At 34.3% G+C, this 15,338-nt stretch overlaps 1 protein-coding gene across 1 annotated transcript; it reads left to right on the top strand.

Moving 5' to 3' along the window:
• Window positions 1-1,170: 1,170 nt before the first annotated feature.
• LOC142643587 (U3 small nucleolar RNA-associated protein 21 homolog) lies at window positions 1,171-13,049 on the top strand. Its single transcript, XM_075818276.1, has 18 exons — window positions 1,171-1,377; window positions 1,470-1,497; window positions 1,578-1,678; window positions 3,086-3,289; window positions 3,412-3,655; window positions 4,253-4,428; window positions 6,125-6,207; window positions 6,609-6,681; window positions 7,506-7,571; window positions 7,983-8,025; window positions 9,105-9,244; window positions 9,354-9,566; window positions 10,615-10,699; window positions 10,837-11,131; window positions 11,400-11,658; window positions 11,813-12,035; window positions 12,180-12,397; window positions 12,634-13,049. Exons 1-18 carry the CDS (start codon window positions 1,252-1,254, stop codon window positions 12,781-12,783), a joined length of 2,727 nt encoding a protein of 908 aa, XP_075674391.1. The 5' UTR covers window positions 1,171-1,251; the 3' UTR covers window positions 12,784-13,049.
• The last annotated feature ends 2,289 nt before the right edge of the window (window positions 13,050-15,338 follow it).

Raw genomic sequence — 15,338 nt, 5'->3', positions numbered from 1 at the left:
AAGACCTTGTGCATTCTCACATGAGGTCTCTACTTTTATATATAATAATATTGATATTGATCGATGATGATAAGATCAATGTAAAAACATAATAATATGTGAAAGGCACAAAGTGATCATTAAAAAAAGGCCCAAAATGAATATTACCTCAACTTTTACTACCCTCTCTGTCACATATGATGTGATATCATTTTATTGGATACATCAAACATGCGCGACAAACTTACGTGATACTTAACAAAAAATATTGATGGAAGAGGTGCTACTGATACAAATAGAATATAACTTCAAGAGGTAAAATTCAAATCTTGAAACTTTTAGATATAAAATCTAAAGACAAGTGGCTTGACACGATGGAGACAATGGAGTAGGTCCCATTTGTGTTGAGTTATTATAAAAATGCCACTTAACTCAATTTCCTAATACTTGAAAACTCCCAAAAGTTGTTCTCATATCTCATTAGTTATTCTCAATTTTTTGAATGATGAGTTATGAGAATTGAAGACAAAAACCAAACCAAACAATTACCTAGGTAGTGGGGTCCACAAAAATTTGAGTGATGAATGATAAAAATTGAGTGATAGGTGACAAAAACATAGCAAACCAAACATGTTCTTAATGTGGAATTAATTTGAGTGTAGTTATAAAAAAAAAAAATGGAAAGTACATTTTACCACTCTAAACTATACTTTAGATTACACTTTGAATCTTAAACTTTTCAAATGCACGTTTTGCATCCTAAATTATGACCATCGATATACTTTGCACCCAACATTGAGTTTGCCATTAACTTGGATGAAAATCTAAAATTTAGGGTGCAAAGTGTAATCAAGAATATAGTTTAGGGTATAAAGTGTAATTTATTTTTTGTTTTTAAGGGATTGAGAAGATTAGCAATTGGGTCTTTTTACATGATGTCACACTTTTACATCTAAATTAACGGAAAACTGAATGTCGGGTGTAAAGTGTAACAATGATCATAGTTTAGGGTGTAAAATATGCATTTGAAAAGTTTAGGATATAAAGTGTAATTTAAGGTAGTAAAGTGTAATTTTTTTATAAAAAAAACAAAGATGTGTAATTTGAAATTTTTAGCCGTATAAATAAAAAAAGAGATCCAAAAAAAAAAAAGCGGCTCAACAAAACACACCGTTTAGTGCTAGTCTGTAAAACCCTAATCATCTAAACCCCTAAAGTCTCTCTCTTTCTCTTTTCTCTCGTCTCAGCTCTCTCTGTGAATCGGTTCGAAAAATGGGAATATTCGAACCGTACAGAGCGATTGGATACATAACTAGCGGCGTCCCCTTCTCCGTTCAACGTTTAGGCACCGAAACCTTCGTCACTGTCAGCGTCGGCAAAGCTTTTCAAGTCTACAACGTACTCTCTCTCTCTCTCTCTCTCTCTATTCATTGATTTTATGCGAAAAGAATGTTTTGATTCTTATCAATCTTCCATTTTTGATTTTTCAGTGCGCCAAGCTTACTCTGGTTCTTGTCGGTAAGGTTATAAAAATATATATATGTGGATAATAATGATGTAGTTTTGTGTGTTTACTTTAAAAAAATCTATGAATGAAGGTCCTCAATTGGGCAAGAAGATCCGTGCTCTTGCTTCGTATCGCGACTACACATTTGCGGCATATGGGAATGAGATTGCGGTTGTTAGGCGTGCTCACCAGGTTTATCTCTTTCATAAATTTGTTAAAATTTTGTTTTATTAGACTCTAACCCACTTCGTGGTACACTACTTTTGTATCTCCAATTACAACTGACCATGACCATGTAAGATGTTATGAAAAGTTGTTGGGTGTGTTTATTTTATGTTAATTATTTTATGCAAGTATTGATTACATAATGAGTACAATCTTTGTGTAGTGAGGAATGAATGAAATGGGAAATGGATAACTCTATGTCCTGGTAGATATCTTGCTATACTTTTGATTGTAAAATCTCCAAAACGATAAAAAAAAGCGCTTTGATTTTGCATTTTGCTTCTCTTGTTTCTTATTATTGACCGCCGGGAAAATTGGTGACTCTTAGCTTTTAAATAAATGCTAGTCTTGGACTTTCGTTTGCTGTACAAATTTCTGTATGATCATGTCGTTCTCAAAATTGTTGTCGTGTTTTTGTGTGCGGTGAGGCATTGTTGAGTTGACCTGGGCTTAAATTGTCAAGTAAGCCAAGAAACCAAACTAGATAACTTAATGCCATACAAACAAGTTGGACATGTTCTGCCTTCCACCCCTTTTTTTTTTTATTATCAAGCATTGAAGACACTGATAGACATGATTGTACTTGCACCAATTGTATAAAGTTGAGTAGGAGGATGTTCCTTTCTAAATAGGAATGCATGATAATTTGGGACCAGCTCAATACAGTTTTAGGCCCAAGGAAATAGCTTTAAAGGACCATTTATATACTTACATATCACTTAAATAATATTAGTTAATGTTTTATATTAAATATTTTATTTATTTATTTAAAATCGATTATCATTACTTTTTAATATGACTAATTCACTTAATGGTAATTGGGTTGGATTTCTATTAAACCATAATTTGTTTTTGGGTAAATGCTAAAGCTACTACATATTTTATTACGAAAAGCTTACAAACTAGCGTGGTAATGAATTTGATTGGTGGCATTTGAACAAGATAATAAATGGGTATTTGGATTATTTCTTGTGATTGGTGACACATCAATTTGTAAGACCTATGCAATAAAATTTGTAGTATCTCTAGCATCACTTAATTTTTTGGGCCTTCTTAAGAGTGGAGGAAAAAAATGTATTTTTTAAGTAAAAAAAAAAAAAGATATTGCCACCCACATTTCGGGATCTTTCTCTAGTAGTGGGGGGCCCTAGGCCATGGCCTAGGCATTAGGTTGGACCTGTGATCATTCTTCATCCAGTGGTCAATGTGCTGTTTGGACACTTCTTAGAGAGCCGTCAAATGTCAATACTGCAAAAAATTTTGTTAGTATTAAAGTATCTAACTGAGATTTTATTTTGTTATATTAAAGTGATTTCCACTATGCAAGTAGCAAGATATGTGCGTGTATAGTACTGAAAATGATATATTTAACAGGTAGCGACTTGGAGTGCGCATAATGCTAAAGTCAATTCATTGCTGTTGTTTGGAGAACATGTCCTTAGTGTTGATGTGGAAGGTAACATGTTCATATGGGCATTTAAAGGAATTGACCAGCCTTCTGCTCCTGTTGGACACATCATGCTAGATGATAAATTTAGTCCTAGCTGTATAGTGCATCCAGACACCTACTTGAATAAGGTAACCACTTCTTCCTTGTTCCTACAAACATTTAGGTGTCTTAAAAGTTATTTCACAATGGATGGGGTTGCCTATTGCTCATTTCTAGAAAGAACCTCTTATCAAGAAGCACTGCAACACAGGTTCTTCTTGGGAGCCAGGAAGGTTCTTTGCAGCTTTGGAACATTAGCACAAAGAAAAAAATTTATGAGTTCAAGGGATGGAACTCATCTATATCTAGTTGTGTTTCATCACCAGCACTTGATGTCATTGCAGTCGGCTGTGCTGATGGAAAGATTCATGTTCTCAACATTCGCTATGATGAAGAGTTGGTTACCTTCTCGCATTCTACACGGGGTGCTGTAACAGCCTTATCTTTTAGCACAGGTAAGAGCTTGAGGCTTTTGGTATAATATTGTAATTGTAAAGGCGTTTTTAATGTCAGCATGGTGTCATCAAGGATACTGTGCTAGATTTGGAGTTTTGTATGTTGATGAACATATTTATTTTTCATATGTAGTCTATGCTTTTGCTAGGCTTGGCAAATAACTTTTGCATTTTTGCTAGATTATGCTGCAATGGTTTTCTTCTTTGTGCGTGTGTATTGTTAATCACAATCACCAAAATTTGAAGTTAATTGTTGCAACTAGCAAAGCCAAGTTGCATTTTCCATTGCTATACAGCCTTTAAAGTTGAACTATTCTTTGTTACATTACTTATCCGGAGGAGTATTCTGTAGAGATTCTACAGATAATCTCCTTGCCTTTTCTCCCAATTGTATATTGTGTTATAATTCTGGAATAAGTATCACCACTTATACCAATGGAAGTCAATCTTGGAACTTCATTTGATGATTGTTGTCTCCCCCTACCCTCTTCCTTTTTCTTTTGAATTATGAGATGTTCTCTCTCTCTCTCTCTCTTGATGTTTATTTTTGAACTTATGATGTGGTTTCTGCTTTTGTTTTTATACTATGCTTTGTAGATGGACAGCCTCTTCTAGCATCTGGAGGCTCATCTGGTGTCATTAGCATATGGAATCTTGAGAAGAGAAGGCTCCAAACAGTCATACGAGAGGCTCATGATTGTTCGATAATTTCACTGCATTTTTTTGCTAATGAGCCTGTCTTAATGAGTTCATCAGCAGACAATTCTATTAAAGTAAGATGAATGAAGTGTCCTTTCTTGGTTTTTATAGTGAATCTTAGTGCAGACAGAATATTGTATAAGCTACATAATTTAAAAATGATTTTCCCTTCAATGAAGATTCTTAAACTGAGCATATCGTTATACATCTAAGTTATTTGTCTTCCAACTTTTCATATGGGCCTCAGAGCTATTCCAAATCAAGTTGATTTGAAAGTCTTGTATTGAAATTTTTTACTCCGAAAAGGATATTAGAGTTTTTCTATGTAATCTTTGTGCCAAGCTTCCCATGTTGTGGCAGTTAATCCACATCTTCCATAAGGCATGGTAATCATCTTTAGCATAATTTTGTGTTGCATTTGGATGAATTTTAATTAAAATTGATTTGAGACAAAGGGTGAAACATTATAAATTTAGAATATATCATTCTCATGCTTTGGTGTTTCCATTATGACGTATGTAGCATTAGTAAAAAATGGCATATTATGAAGATTTGTGGGTCTGTTGATCAAAAGGACTTGGGTGTTGATGTAGCAGTGATTTGGCAAAGTTAGGAGATGAAGAGATATGTACTTACCAATTAAAAAAAAAAAAGTAGATGAAGAGATGAGTATTTTGTCACCACAAGTCATGCATTGTCTTTTTAGTGTATATTTGTTTTAGGAAATCAAGAGGTGGTTATAGGTTGCTTATCTCTTATATTTATAGCTTTTGATGCAGTGAAGCTTCATTGTAAATAAAGAAGGAAATATGGAAGGTTAGGATATCTTTGCGCATGGAAATACGAAAGCTAATAATTTTGAAATCACAAAGAACGTTGAACATTGTTAGTGAAGAGTTTTTCCAAAAGTATTCTTTATATTAGAGTTGCATTTGTTAGCCAGGAAGTTTACTTCAGTGTTGACTAATCCTTTGAGTCCCTTCATAGGTAATTCTCTTGCAGAAGTGAGTGCCTTGATCTTTCTATATACTGGCATATGTCTCTATTTACTCCTGTCATCACCATTGGCCCTTACAATTAGTGTAGTAAAATGACTTTTAATAATGACATTAGAAATTTGTTATAATTGCCATATTTTAAGCCATACAGTAAGAGTAGAAGCCTGGTTTTGATAGAATTGTCATCACCATTGGCCCTTACAACTAGTGTAGTAAAATTTCTTTTAATAATGACATTAGAAATTTGTTGTAATTGCCATATTTTAAGCCGTACAGTAAGACTAGAGCCTGGTTTCCGAACTTTTCCAAACTTAGAAGTGAAGATGCAATTTTTCCGAACTTTTTTTGAGTGGATGATGGCTACAGGAGCATATACCTTCTATAACTTATTAGAGTTTATGGATCATTGTAAACTTAGAACCTAAATGTGCTATGTATTTAGTATACTCCCTGTATACTTGATGTTTCAGTTTTCTATTCAATAAACTTAAATACTTATTAAAAAAAAAGGACAGTTCTAGTGCTTAATTTTGCACACCCTATGAAATCATAAATTGATTTTGGTTAATTTCAACCTTTTTTGTTAGCAATTTAAGTTTGATATTATATGGTATCAGATGGCACAGTAAATGAATATTTAACAAGCTTGATTTTCTTTGTGGATATTAATGGTTTAACTGCTAGGGTGAGTTCATCTTGCAAATTTTATGGATGTATGTTACTTCTATCCTACATGAAAATTTTATCTGACCCTTTTTTTTTTCCTTTTCAGATGTGGATTTTTGACACAAGTGATGGAGATCCCCGTCTTCTACGCTTTCGAAGTGGACATAGTGCTCCTCCACTTTGCATAAGGTAAGAATGCTTTGCCATGATTCTGTATTAGGTATGAAATTTTGAGCTCATTAATTTCATTATTTTTTTACTCCGGAACCTTCTGTCCGTATATCATTAAAGGGTTTATACTTGCTAAGGAAAAACTCTTATAGGATTCACAAATTCCCAATCATTGATTGGGTGCTCTATCTTTCTTTCTTGATTGTAGTGCGGTCACATGAACTTGAGAACTTTTTCATAGAATCTTCTAATTCCCACAAATTACTTAACAAAACAAAAGTTCAATGTGAATCCTGCTTCACCATGGTTTTATTGCCCTTTTTTTGTCTAGCTTATGCCTTTGCTTAACACTGTTAGAATGTACATTTGCATTCCTCATGGCATTCTTTCTGGTTCTGAGTTTTAGTCATATTTCACAGATTTTATGCAAATGGGAGGCACATTCTATCAGCTGGGCAGGATCGTGCCTTTCGCCTTTTCTCTGTAATTCAGGTTTGGCTCATTTACCAATACAATACATTGTTGTTGTTGTTATTTTTTGTGTGCACGCACCTAGTGGGTTTTGAACCCACAGCATCACCCTCCACCTCCACTTGTGGGGAGGAATTATCATTGAGTTGGCTTACCAAAACACACTGATACTTTTGTGTTTCTTTTTTCTGGACTACACGATATGTGGTGTGTGTGTTTTTGTTTTATGGGGGAAAAAGTAACAACTTCTCTTTGTTCAGTGGACACTGTTTAGAATGATTATTACTTTGGGAAAATTTCACTTTAACCCTCTAAATTATACCCCCCCTTTAGACTTACCCTCTAAACTATAAGAATGCACACTTGCCCTCTAAACTATTACCCGCGTAACATTTGCCCCCCCTATACACGAGATTTGGGGTTCGAACCCTGTATACATAAAAAACCAAGTGGTGTCTTGGCTTGATGATAAAGAGTAATCATTATGGAGCGGATGTCATAAGTTGAAATTCTATTGTACCTATCGGAATAATGTTAATTGCCAATGAAGTAATATTATATAATCTACTTGTGTGCATGTGTCTGAATGCCTAAATGTGGTGTATTTGAAGTTTTTACTCTTTTATATTTTTTGGATAGTTCGATAGTTGGGAGAGGGGGGATTTAAACCTTAGACGTCTCCGTTGGAAACTCCAGGAGGTGCCATTTGAGCTACTAAGCTCTTGGCATGTTTTTACTCTTCTGAAAGTTTCTTTGAACTGTTATTGTTTTTTTCCAAGTGATGTCCACTTTAGTTATGCCCGCAAATTTTGTTTCTTTACCTCTGTAGTTTTGCTTGTGTTTAGGACCAGCAAAGTAGAGAGCTTTCTCAACGTCATGTATCCAAGCGAGCCAAGAAACTGAGGGTGAAGGTATGAGTGATGAGTTGGTACTTTTCACCCTTATTTATCATATTACTAAGTTCATTTGTATTATTGCTTCTGCTGTATATCTTCTGCAAGTTTAGTTTGAAGTTTTAAATTGTGAAGGCTTAACTAAAACATCTCTAGGCATAGCATAAGTAACTTCAAAAGTTTCCTCCCTGCTACAGTAGTGATATATATAATTCTTCATTACTTGTTCTATTACAAATCTTTAGAATGTCGTGTTTTGTATATCATGGATGTTTATAAGCAATCTCATGTACCAGTCCTTAAAATATTTTCAGCAAAATGCTTGATGGTCAGGGAATTTCTCATTTTTTTTTAACCCTGAACTACAATCTTGTTTTAGTCATTAAGTTTTACTAATTACTTAGTTTTTATTTGTTGATTATTTTTCAGGAAGAAGAGATAAAATTGAAGCCTGTTATTGCATTTGATTGTGGTAAGGTCTTTTGATAAGAGTTCTTTCAATGATTTTTGGTTACATCTTGATGTAATTGAGATGTGAAAAGGCTAATGCATTCAGTACTAATAACTGAAAGGTTTTCTGATTTTGGTCCTTTCATTTCATGGCCTATAATGTGGCCGTTTCTTTTTTAGTAGGTTTTTAGGTTATGGGTCAAATGTCCTTGTCTCACCATCCTTATTGAGTATCTAGACTTGGCTGCATTATATATATATATTCCCCCCCTCTTTTTTGCCAATATGGTACTTTGCAGGGCATTTCTGTCAAACTAAATGCTTACATTCATCTATGTCAATTCATGTCTGGTTTCTTAGCCAACCATTTCGTCCTTCTCTTTCTTTAGTCCTTTTAGCTGGACAATCTTTGTAACCGTTGTTTATTATAGTGTGCTAACTATTGATTGAAGCTTCCTATGGCCATCTTGTTGCACACTGATGGTGCATTTCTCTTCTCACAAATGAGTCATTTTGGATTACATTCTTTATTTACACACTACTCATACCTACTTCTTTTGAATAAGTAATATGAAGTTTTATTAGAATGCGTAGATACCTCATGCATACTAGATTACAAAAGGTTTTCTGAATGAATTATAATCTAAGATTTAAGAAATCAATAAAGTCTTAAGATGGAGGAGTGGATAAAAGCACCAGACCACTACTACAGGGTCCACAAGAAATAAGGCTTAATGTACTTATCAAAAAAGAAAAAGAAAGCAGGCTTAATGCTATTTTTGTTTGAGTTGTTGAGGTCTGGAATAAGAATGGTAAAATTGATATTTGTATGTATTTACTTTGATGCCCTTTTTCTATTTAATCATCATGTGTATATTCTTGTCAACCATTGAGTTTATTTTTATATGTTGTTGTCAGCTACTTTATTATGAAATAAATGCCTAAAAGTTAGTTGCAATTTCTTTATTATCTGACCTCAAATTAAGTATTTAGCTGAAATGGAAGCCTTTTCTGCTAAATGACTTAATCCGTGGTTTTTTATTTTTATTTTTTATAAAATTTATTGATTTACTAATTTTTATTTTGTCAAATCAAATCTAGCTGAAATCAGAGAGCGGGATTGGTGCAATGTGGTAACATGTCATATGGATACTGCTCAGGCATATGTGTGGAGACTTCAAAACTTTGTTCTCGGTGAACATATTCTAAATCCATGTCCAGAAAATCCAACACCTGTTAAGGTTAGAGTTTCATTCTACTTCTCATTTTCATTTATTATTTTCTTATGTGGAAGGATTTTAGATTTCCATGATGTACAAGTAGTTGATTATTGCTTTTATTTGGTGACAGGCCTGTGCAATCAGTGCATGTGGCAATTATGCTGTGTTAGGGACAGCAGGTGGTTGGATTGAGCGATTTAACCTTCAATCAGGAATCAGCCGTGGCAGCTACCTGGACATGTCAGAAAGAAGAAGCTGTGCCCATGATGGGGAAGTGATTGGAGTTGCTTGTGATTCAACAAATTCCCTCATGATAAGTGCAGGATATAGTGGAGATATAAAGGTCTGTATTTCTTACTCCCAAGATATCTCCATTTTTCATATAGGTTGTAATTGTGAATGTTCATTTTTGGCTAAAGCTTTTATGTCATCATCCAAAGGTCTGTTTGTTTTAGCTTAAAATACCATATTATTTTCATTGCTAGCCTATGTACAACTTTTTAAAGCCTTTAGATTTATTTAACTTATTTTTTTAAACAAAATAAGCCAATTAAAATGAGCTCATGTAAACACACTATATGGTGTGGAGTGAGTTTAGGAAAAACAAAAACAATGAAATTTATTAGTCTTATTTATCGTATAAAATTAGCCTATCTCTTTGCTGCCTTTGAACTTTTTCTCTTTGACTGACAAATTTTATTCCTAATACTCCTTTCCTATTTTATTTAACTGAGGCAATTACTTTTTTTGATAATTTGGTAGTTGGGGGAGGGGAAATTTGAACCTTGGATGACCCTGTTAGAAATATAGTTGAGCTATAAGGCTCTTGGTTGAAATTGAGGCAATTACTGTAATTTGAATTCTGAAAGTTTGAGTATATGCTTCTTGCACTGACTTTATATTTCTGAGTCTTGAATGTAATGATTAACACGGGTTAAGCCCGGGAAACATATCAAATTCAACTTCTCTCTCTCTCTCTCTCGCCCTCTCTCTCTCTCTCTCTCTCTCTCTCTCTCTCTCTCTCTATATATATATATATATATATATATATATATGGTGCAAGGTCTTCTGTTACCTGATGTGTGATAACCTTAACACAAAGGTTGTAGGAAAGGAATTTTCTCCTGTCCAATCTGATGTCTCTGCTGACTCTTGATTGGATTTTTCTTGGGTCCAAATACCTGTTATGATATATTAAGATTGTCCACATTTATATGGCTTTCATGGTGCACTAGTAAGGGTTGGGAGGTTTTTATTTTTTATTAAAATTTTTGGGTGCAGATGGGTTTGGTTGGATGTCCAGCTTATAATTATAATGCTTGGTACATTATACCGAAAAATCTTTGTTTATGATCAATTAATTTCTGCTGGAAAGTTCAATTCCTGTGCAGGTATGGGATTTCAAAGGACGCGAACTAAAATCCAAATGGGAAATTGGTTGTTCTGTTGTTAAGATTGTTTACCATCGCCCTAATGGTAACTTTTATGCTGATTTTCTGTTATCAATTTTTTACTTTATTATTGTTCTCTGTCTTGCTTTTCTGATCTCTAACGCTTATAATATTATTCCTTGGATCAAATTGTGATCAAGCTATTTTTGACATAATTTTCAGGTCTATTGGCTACTGTGGCAGATGATTTAATTATCCGCTTGTTTGATGTTGTGGCGTTAAGAATGGTTCGTAAATTTGAAGGTCATACAGATCGCATTACAGATTTGTGTTTCAGTGAGGATGGGAAATGGCTCTTGTCATCCAGTATGGATGGAAGTCTTCGAATCTGGGATGTTATCTTAGCAAGACAGATAGATGCACTACAGGTTGATGTGTCTATCACAGCGTTGTGTCTGTCACCCAATATGGATGTTTTAGCAACTACCCATGTTGATCAAAATGGGGTATACCTATGGTAAGTTTGTAGTTTTGTCTTACGTTTTGCTTTTAAATGGCATTCCTGATAGGTATAGTGTCACGCAAAAAGGTAAAATGAATGTTATTAATGTGATTGTAACTGTATCTTTTGTTTCAACTACTTTAGGATCAAAATGAGATAATAATAATATTATGACATTGTAAAAGAATTTAGCATGCAACATGCAGTATGTTGACTGTGGTAGGTTTTCTTGCCCTATTTTTATAGTAGAAGAAGAGAAATTCATAGCAGACAATTTTATCAGGGTAAATCAGGCAATGTTTTCTGGAGCTTCAAATGTTGATTCTTATGCAAGTGGGAAAGAAGTTGTGAGCGTTAAGCTGCCATCTGTCTCTTCAATGGAAAGTTCTCAAGTCGAGGATTCTGATAAGGCCGTTGTGAACCACTTAGAGTCTAAGGAAGCTTCTTTTACTACTCCAGATCAGCAAATCCCGGATCTAGTTACTCTTTCATTACTGCCAAAGAGTCAGTGGCAGAGCTTGATCAATCTAGATATCATAAAGGTCTCTTCTTGCCTCCATTCTTTATTGTTCTCATTCTAACTTGATAACCCTACTAAAAAAAGAAGGATAATATCCATCTGTATCATGGTTTTCCTTATCTTGAATGAGTGGATGGTTACTTATTAGTTCTTTGTCATGAACATGCAACTTCCAGGTTCGTAATAAACCAATAGAGCCTCCGAAGAAACCCGAAAAGGCTCCTTTCTTCTTGCCTTCTGTTCCTTCTCTCTCTGGAGAAATATTGTTTAACCCTAGTAAGACAGCGAATGAGGAGAAGGATACTAAAGTTAATGAGGTGGAAAACAAGAGGAGGGAATCTGATATGCCACCGTCCCAATTTTTGCAACATCTTCAGTCCTCTATGGAGATGAAAAATTGTAAGTATGCCAAACACTTATTCGATTATTTCTGAATGTTGTGAATCATCAATTATGAGTTGGTGGTGTTTCCCCTCTTGGTGGTAGTGTAACATCTTCGGAAGCACATCACTGGTCTTATTTTGTGTACTTCATATTTTGCAGTTTCAGCATTTACTGATTATGTTAAAGGTTTATCTCCATCAACTTTGGACATGGAACTTCGAATGCTTCAAATCATAGACGATGATGATGATCAGCAAGAACCAGATGAAAGACCAGAGTTGTTTTCAATAGAACTACTTTTGGATTACTTTATACATGAGATTTCCTGCAGAAACAATTTTGAGTTCATTCAAGCTGTCATCAGGTTGTTTCTGAAGGTATTGATCTTTTCCTCCTTTTTTTGTTTATTTTTTATAAGATAAAATTTTATTGAATAGGGAAGATATGTCATGTAGTACACAGCAATCCAATCTTTTCTTGTTTTTAAGTTGAGCAATATCAAAGTTTTCTAAATGAAAGGAATGTACCAAGTAGTCATGCTTCCAGATTTGGATGGTTCTAGTTGGTGTGGGAATGATTATTGAGGCTAACATCTTTTCCTGTTTCTGGCTAGATTCATGGTGAAACAATTAGGCGTCAGTCAAGATTACAGGATAAGGCGAAGAAACTTCTTGATATTCAAAGCACAGTATGGCAAGGAGTAGATAAATTGTTCCAAAGTGCTAGATGTATGGTCACTTTTCTTAGCAATTCCCAATTTTAGCTGTCCTGAGGTAGCAGCTCATGTTTGTGATATGTTGTAATGCCTCCACAATTTTGTCTGCTAATTTGGTTAATTTATTGCGAAAGTAGGAATAGTGTCATAGTCACAGAAATCATCATGGCATAGATTAGATGGAGCTGAGACTGCGAAGAATCGACGTAGTAGTAAATTTTATTTAAAAGGTTCCATGTATTTCAATGGATATATCAATCAAGGAACATAGTGTGCATGCGCACGCTTGCTCGTGTGTTATTACTGGTGGATGAGTCTTCATGTCATGATATGTTGTAAGCTATAGCGTGTTGAGATAAGCTCAACTCCATATGATACTGATACCCCAGGAAAAAAAGAAGAAGAGAATTTAAAATATCCATCCTTGCCTGTCAAATTGTGCTAATCTACCAGCTTTTGTTTTATTCTTCATTTCATTCCACACTGATTCCCTTCTTATTTTGGTTGGCATGAGTTCCCTACTATTGTAAGTAGATAACAAATTTATCTCTATCGAGTTTTCCAATCTATCTCATACAAAAGGTAAAAGAGGGAAAGCATGGAAGTAAGTTTCTTTGAAATATTTTGGTTAACACATCTTCATCGCAGGCACCAAGAGTAGTCATTTTCAGCTTGTAATGCATTTCGGTCTTGTGGCCACTTGATAAAAGTAGTTGTACCCAAGTCATGTCTAGAGAGTGTCTTCTTAGACGGTAAAATAGACTATTAGCCATGGTTGTCAAAATCACGATTTAGATCGTAGGATCGTAGAGTCTAGTTAAGATGTAAAACCAATGTATGTCCAACAAATGGGAATATGTATAAGCAAGACCAAACAAAATAAAATGACATAGGCATATCATAAATCATCAAACCAACATCATCAAGACACAAGCATCATCAAGACAATAAAAGTTCTAATCCTAGGATGACCAGGAAAACAGGATATAACTTTAAAGAATATGATGCAAGACTTATTAAAAAGTAAACCTCAAACATAACAACCTAAAAAAAAGGGAAGGTTAAGGTAAAGATGTAAGCTTTGAGAACAAAGATTGAAACTTTGTCTAAAAAGGTTACACTTTGAACCTAAACATGAAAACTAACATGCATAGATGAATATTCACAAAAAGAAAGCAAGCCCAAGACCAAGATTCAAACTTTGACAAAGAAAACAGGGATTTCAATATCAAAGGAACCAACTTTAAGCCAAAATGTTAACTTTTATACACAGGAGATAAACAAAGCATAGGACATAATAAACAAGAAAGCTCTAAAGATAAAAATGCAAACTTTTTATGTTCAAATGCCATATTCAAGCTGTGAATGGTGGTCCATATCCCCACAACCCTTTTCTAAAAAATACAGAGAGTTTACTTCAAAAAACTGATTCAAGAGAAGTATTTTACTTTGAAAAGCATCCTAAAACTAAAATTTGTTGGCTATGACTTATTTCAGATCAAAGCCTTCTAGTTAAACTTACTAACCCTCTAGGACATGTGTTTCGGTAAAAAATCAGTTCTTCACATAAGGACGCTATACATATAATTTATAGACCTAATTTAGATGACAACTCCAATCTCACCCTCTGCTCGGTCCACTCCAGGGCAAAACATATTTCCTATGAGGAAACTAGTTGTGGGTGCCCACATAACTAAAATGAAAAGTGGCCTAAAATGTGGAGATCAAAACGCATTTACAACGAAAAACTATAGCTTTTCGTTCGGTGTTGTAACTGCTTTGTACAATGATATTTTGGATTAGCATGGTTTTCAGGCCACTTACTAGATGTACGTCCCTAGAGATCAGGAGCAAATGGCTCATCCTAACATGCTATTATTTACAATAGAACAACAAGCCCTTGATAAATATCTTCCTCGGCAGGGACGGACCCAGGAATTCAAGCTAGGGAGGGCCGGAGATAAGTGAAAAAAAATTTTCAAAAAAAATTCAAATACACATCCATATAATATTAACAAACTATCAACTAAGACAAGTATACAAAAATCATTGTTTCTTAAATGTTAGGATACAATCACCTACCAAGAAAAACAAAAGACAAAATATTATTGTTTCTTAATATATTATCTATAAAAAGGAAACTCAATGCTATTTTATAAATTTATCTAATGTCAAATTATCTTTAATGTGTGATGCAGTATTTTGCATTGATTTGCTTTCTAGTTAAGTTTTGGCCTAGTATTTTGGACGTATTTTTCTTTGATTGTGAATGCACAATTTTCACTCATTAAAGCAACTTAATTCCTCCAACTTTCTGATCAAATGATGCACTACAGATGTATTTTTTTTTCTTTCTTTTGGTTCACAGTGGGTTAAGTTTCATCAGTATTAAAGCAGTTCTGTTGCTACTTAGAAGCAAATTAAAAAAAAAAAAAAAAAATTTTGGAACTTGAGGATTATGTACAGTTATGCAGGTACATGGTTCATTACACACGAAGTTTAAAATGGTGAAAGTGCTCCACCCTCCAGCTGCCTGTGGATTTCCTAGCCTTCTACCCAAGTGATGGTGAAGTTGTCTTGTTACAATCTAGCAATTCCATTGT

The sequence above is a fragment of the Castanea sativa genome, chromosome 7 (assembly GCF_040712315.1).
Source record: "Castanea sativa cultivar Marrone di Chiusa Pesio chromosome 7, ASM4071231v1".
Taxonomy (NCBI): domain Eukaryota; kingdom Viridiplantae; phylum Streptophyta; class Magnoliopsida; order Fagales; family Fagaceae; genus Castanea; species Castanea sativa.
This window is presented reverse-complemented; position numbering and strand designations above follow the sequence as displayed.

Coding starts and splice junctions, on each gene's coding strand:
- LOC142643587 (XM_075818276.1), top strand. CDS start 1,252: ATGGGAATATTCGAACCGTACAGAGCGATTGGATACATAACTAGCGGC. Junction 9,567..10,614: donor GATATAGTGGAGATATAAAG/GTCTGTATTTCT, acceptor ATTCCTGTGCAG/GTATGGGATTTCAAAGGACG. Junction 11,659..11,812: donor TCAATCTAGATATCATAAAG/GTCTCTTCTTGC, acceptor TGCAACTTCCAG/GTTCGTAATAAACCAATAGA.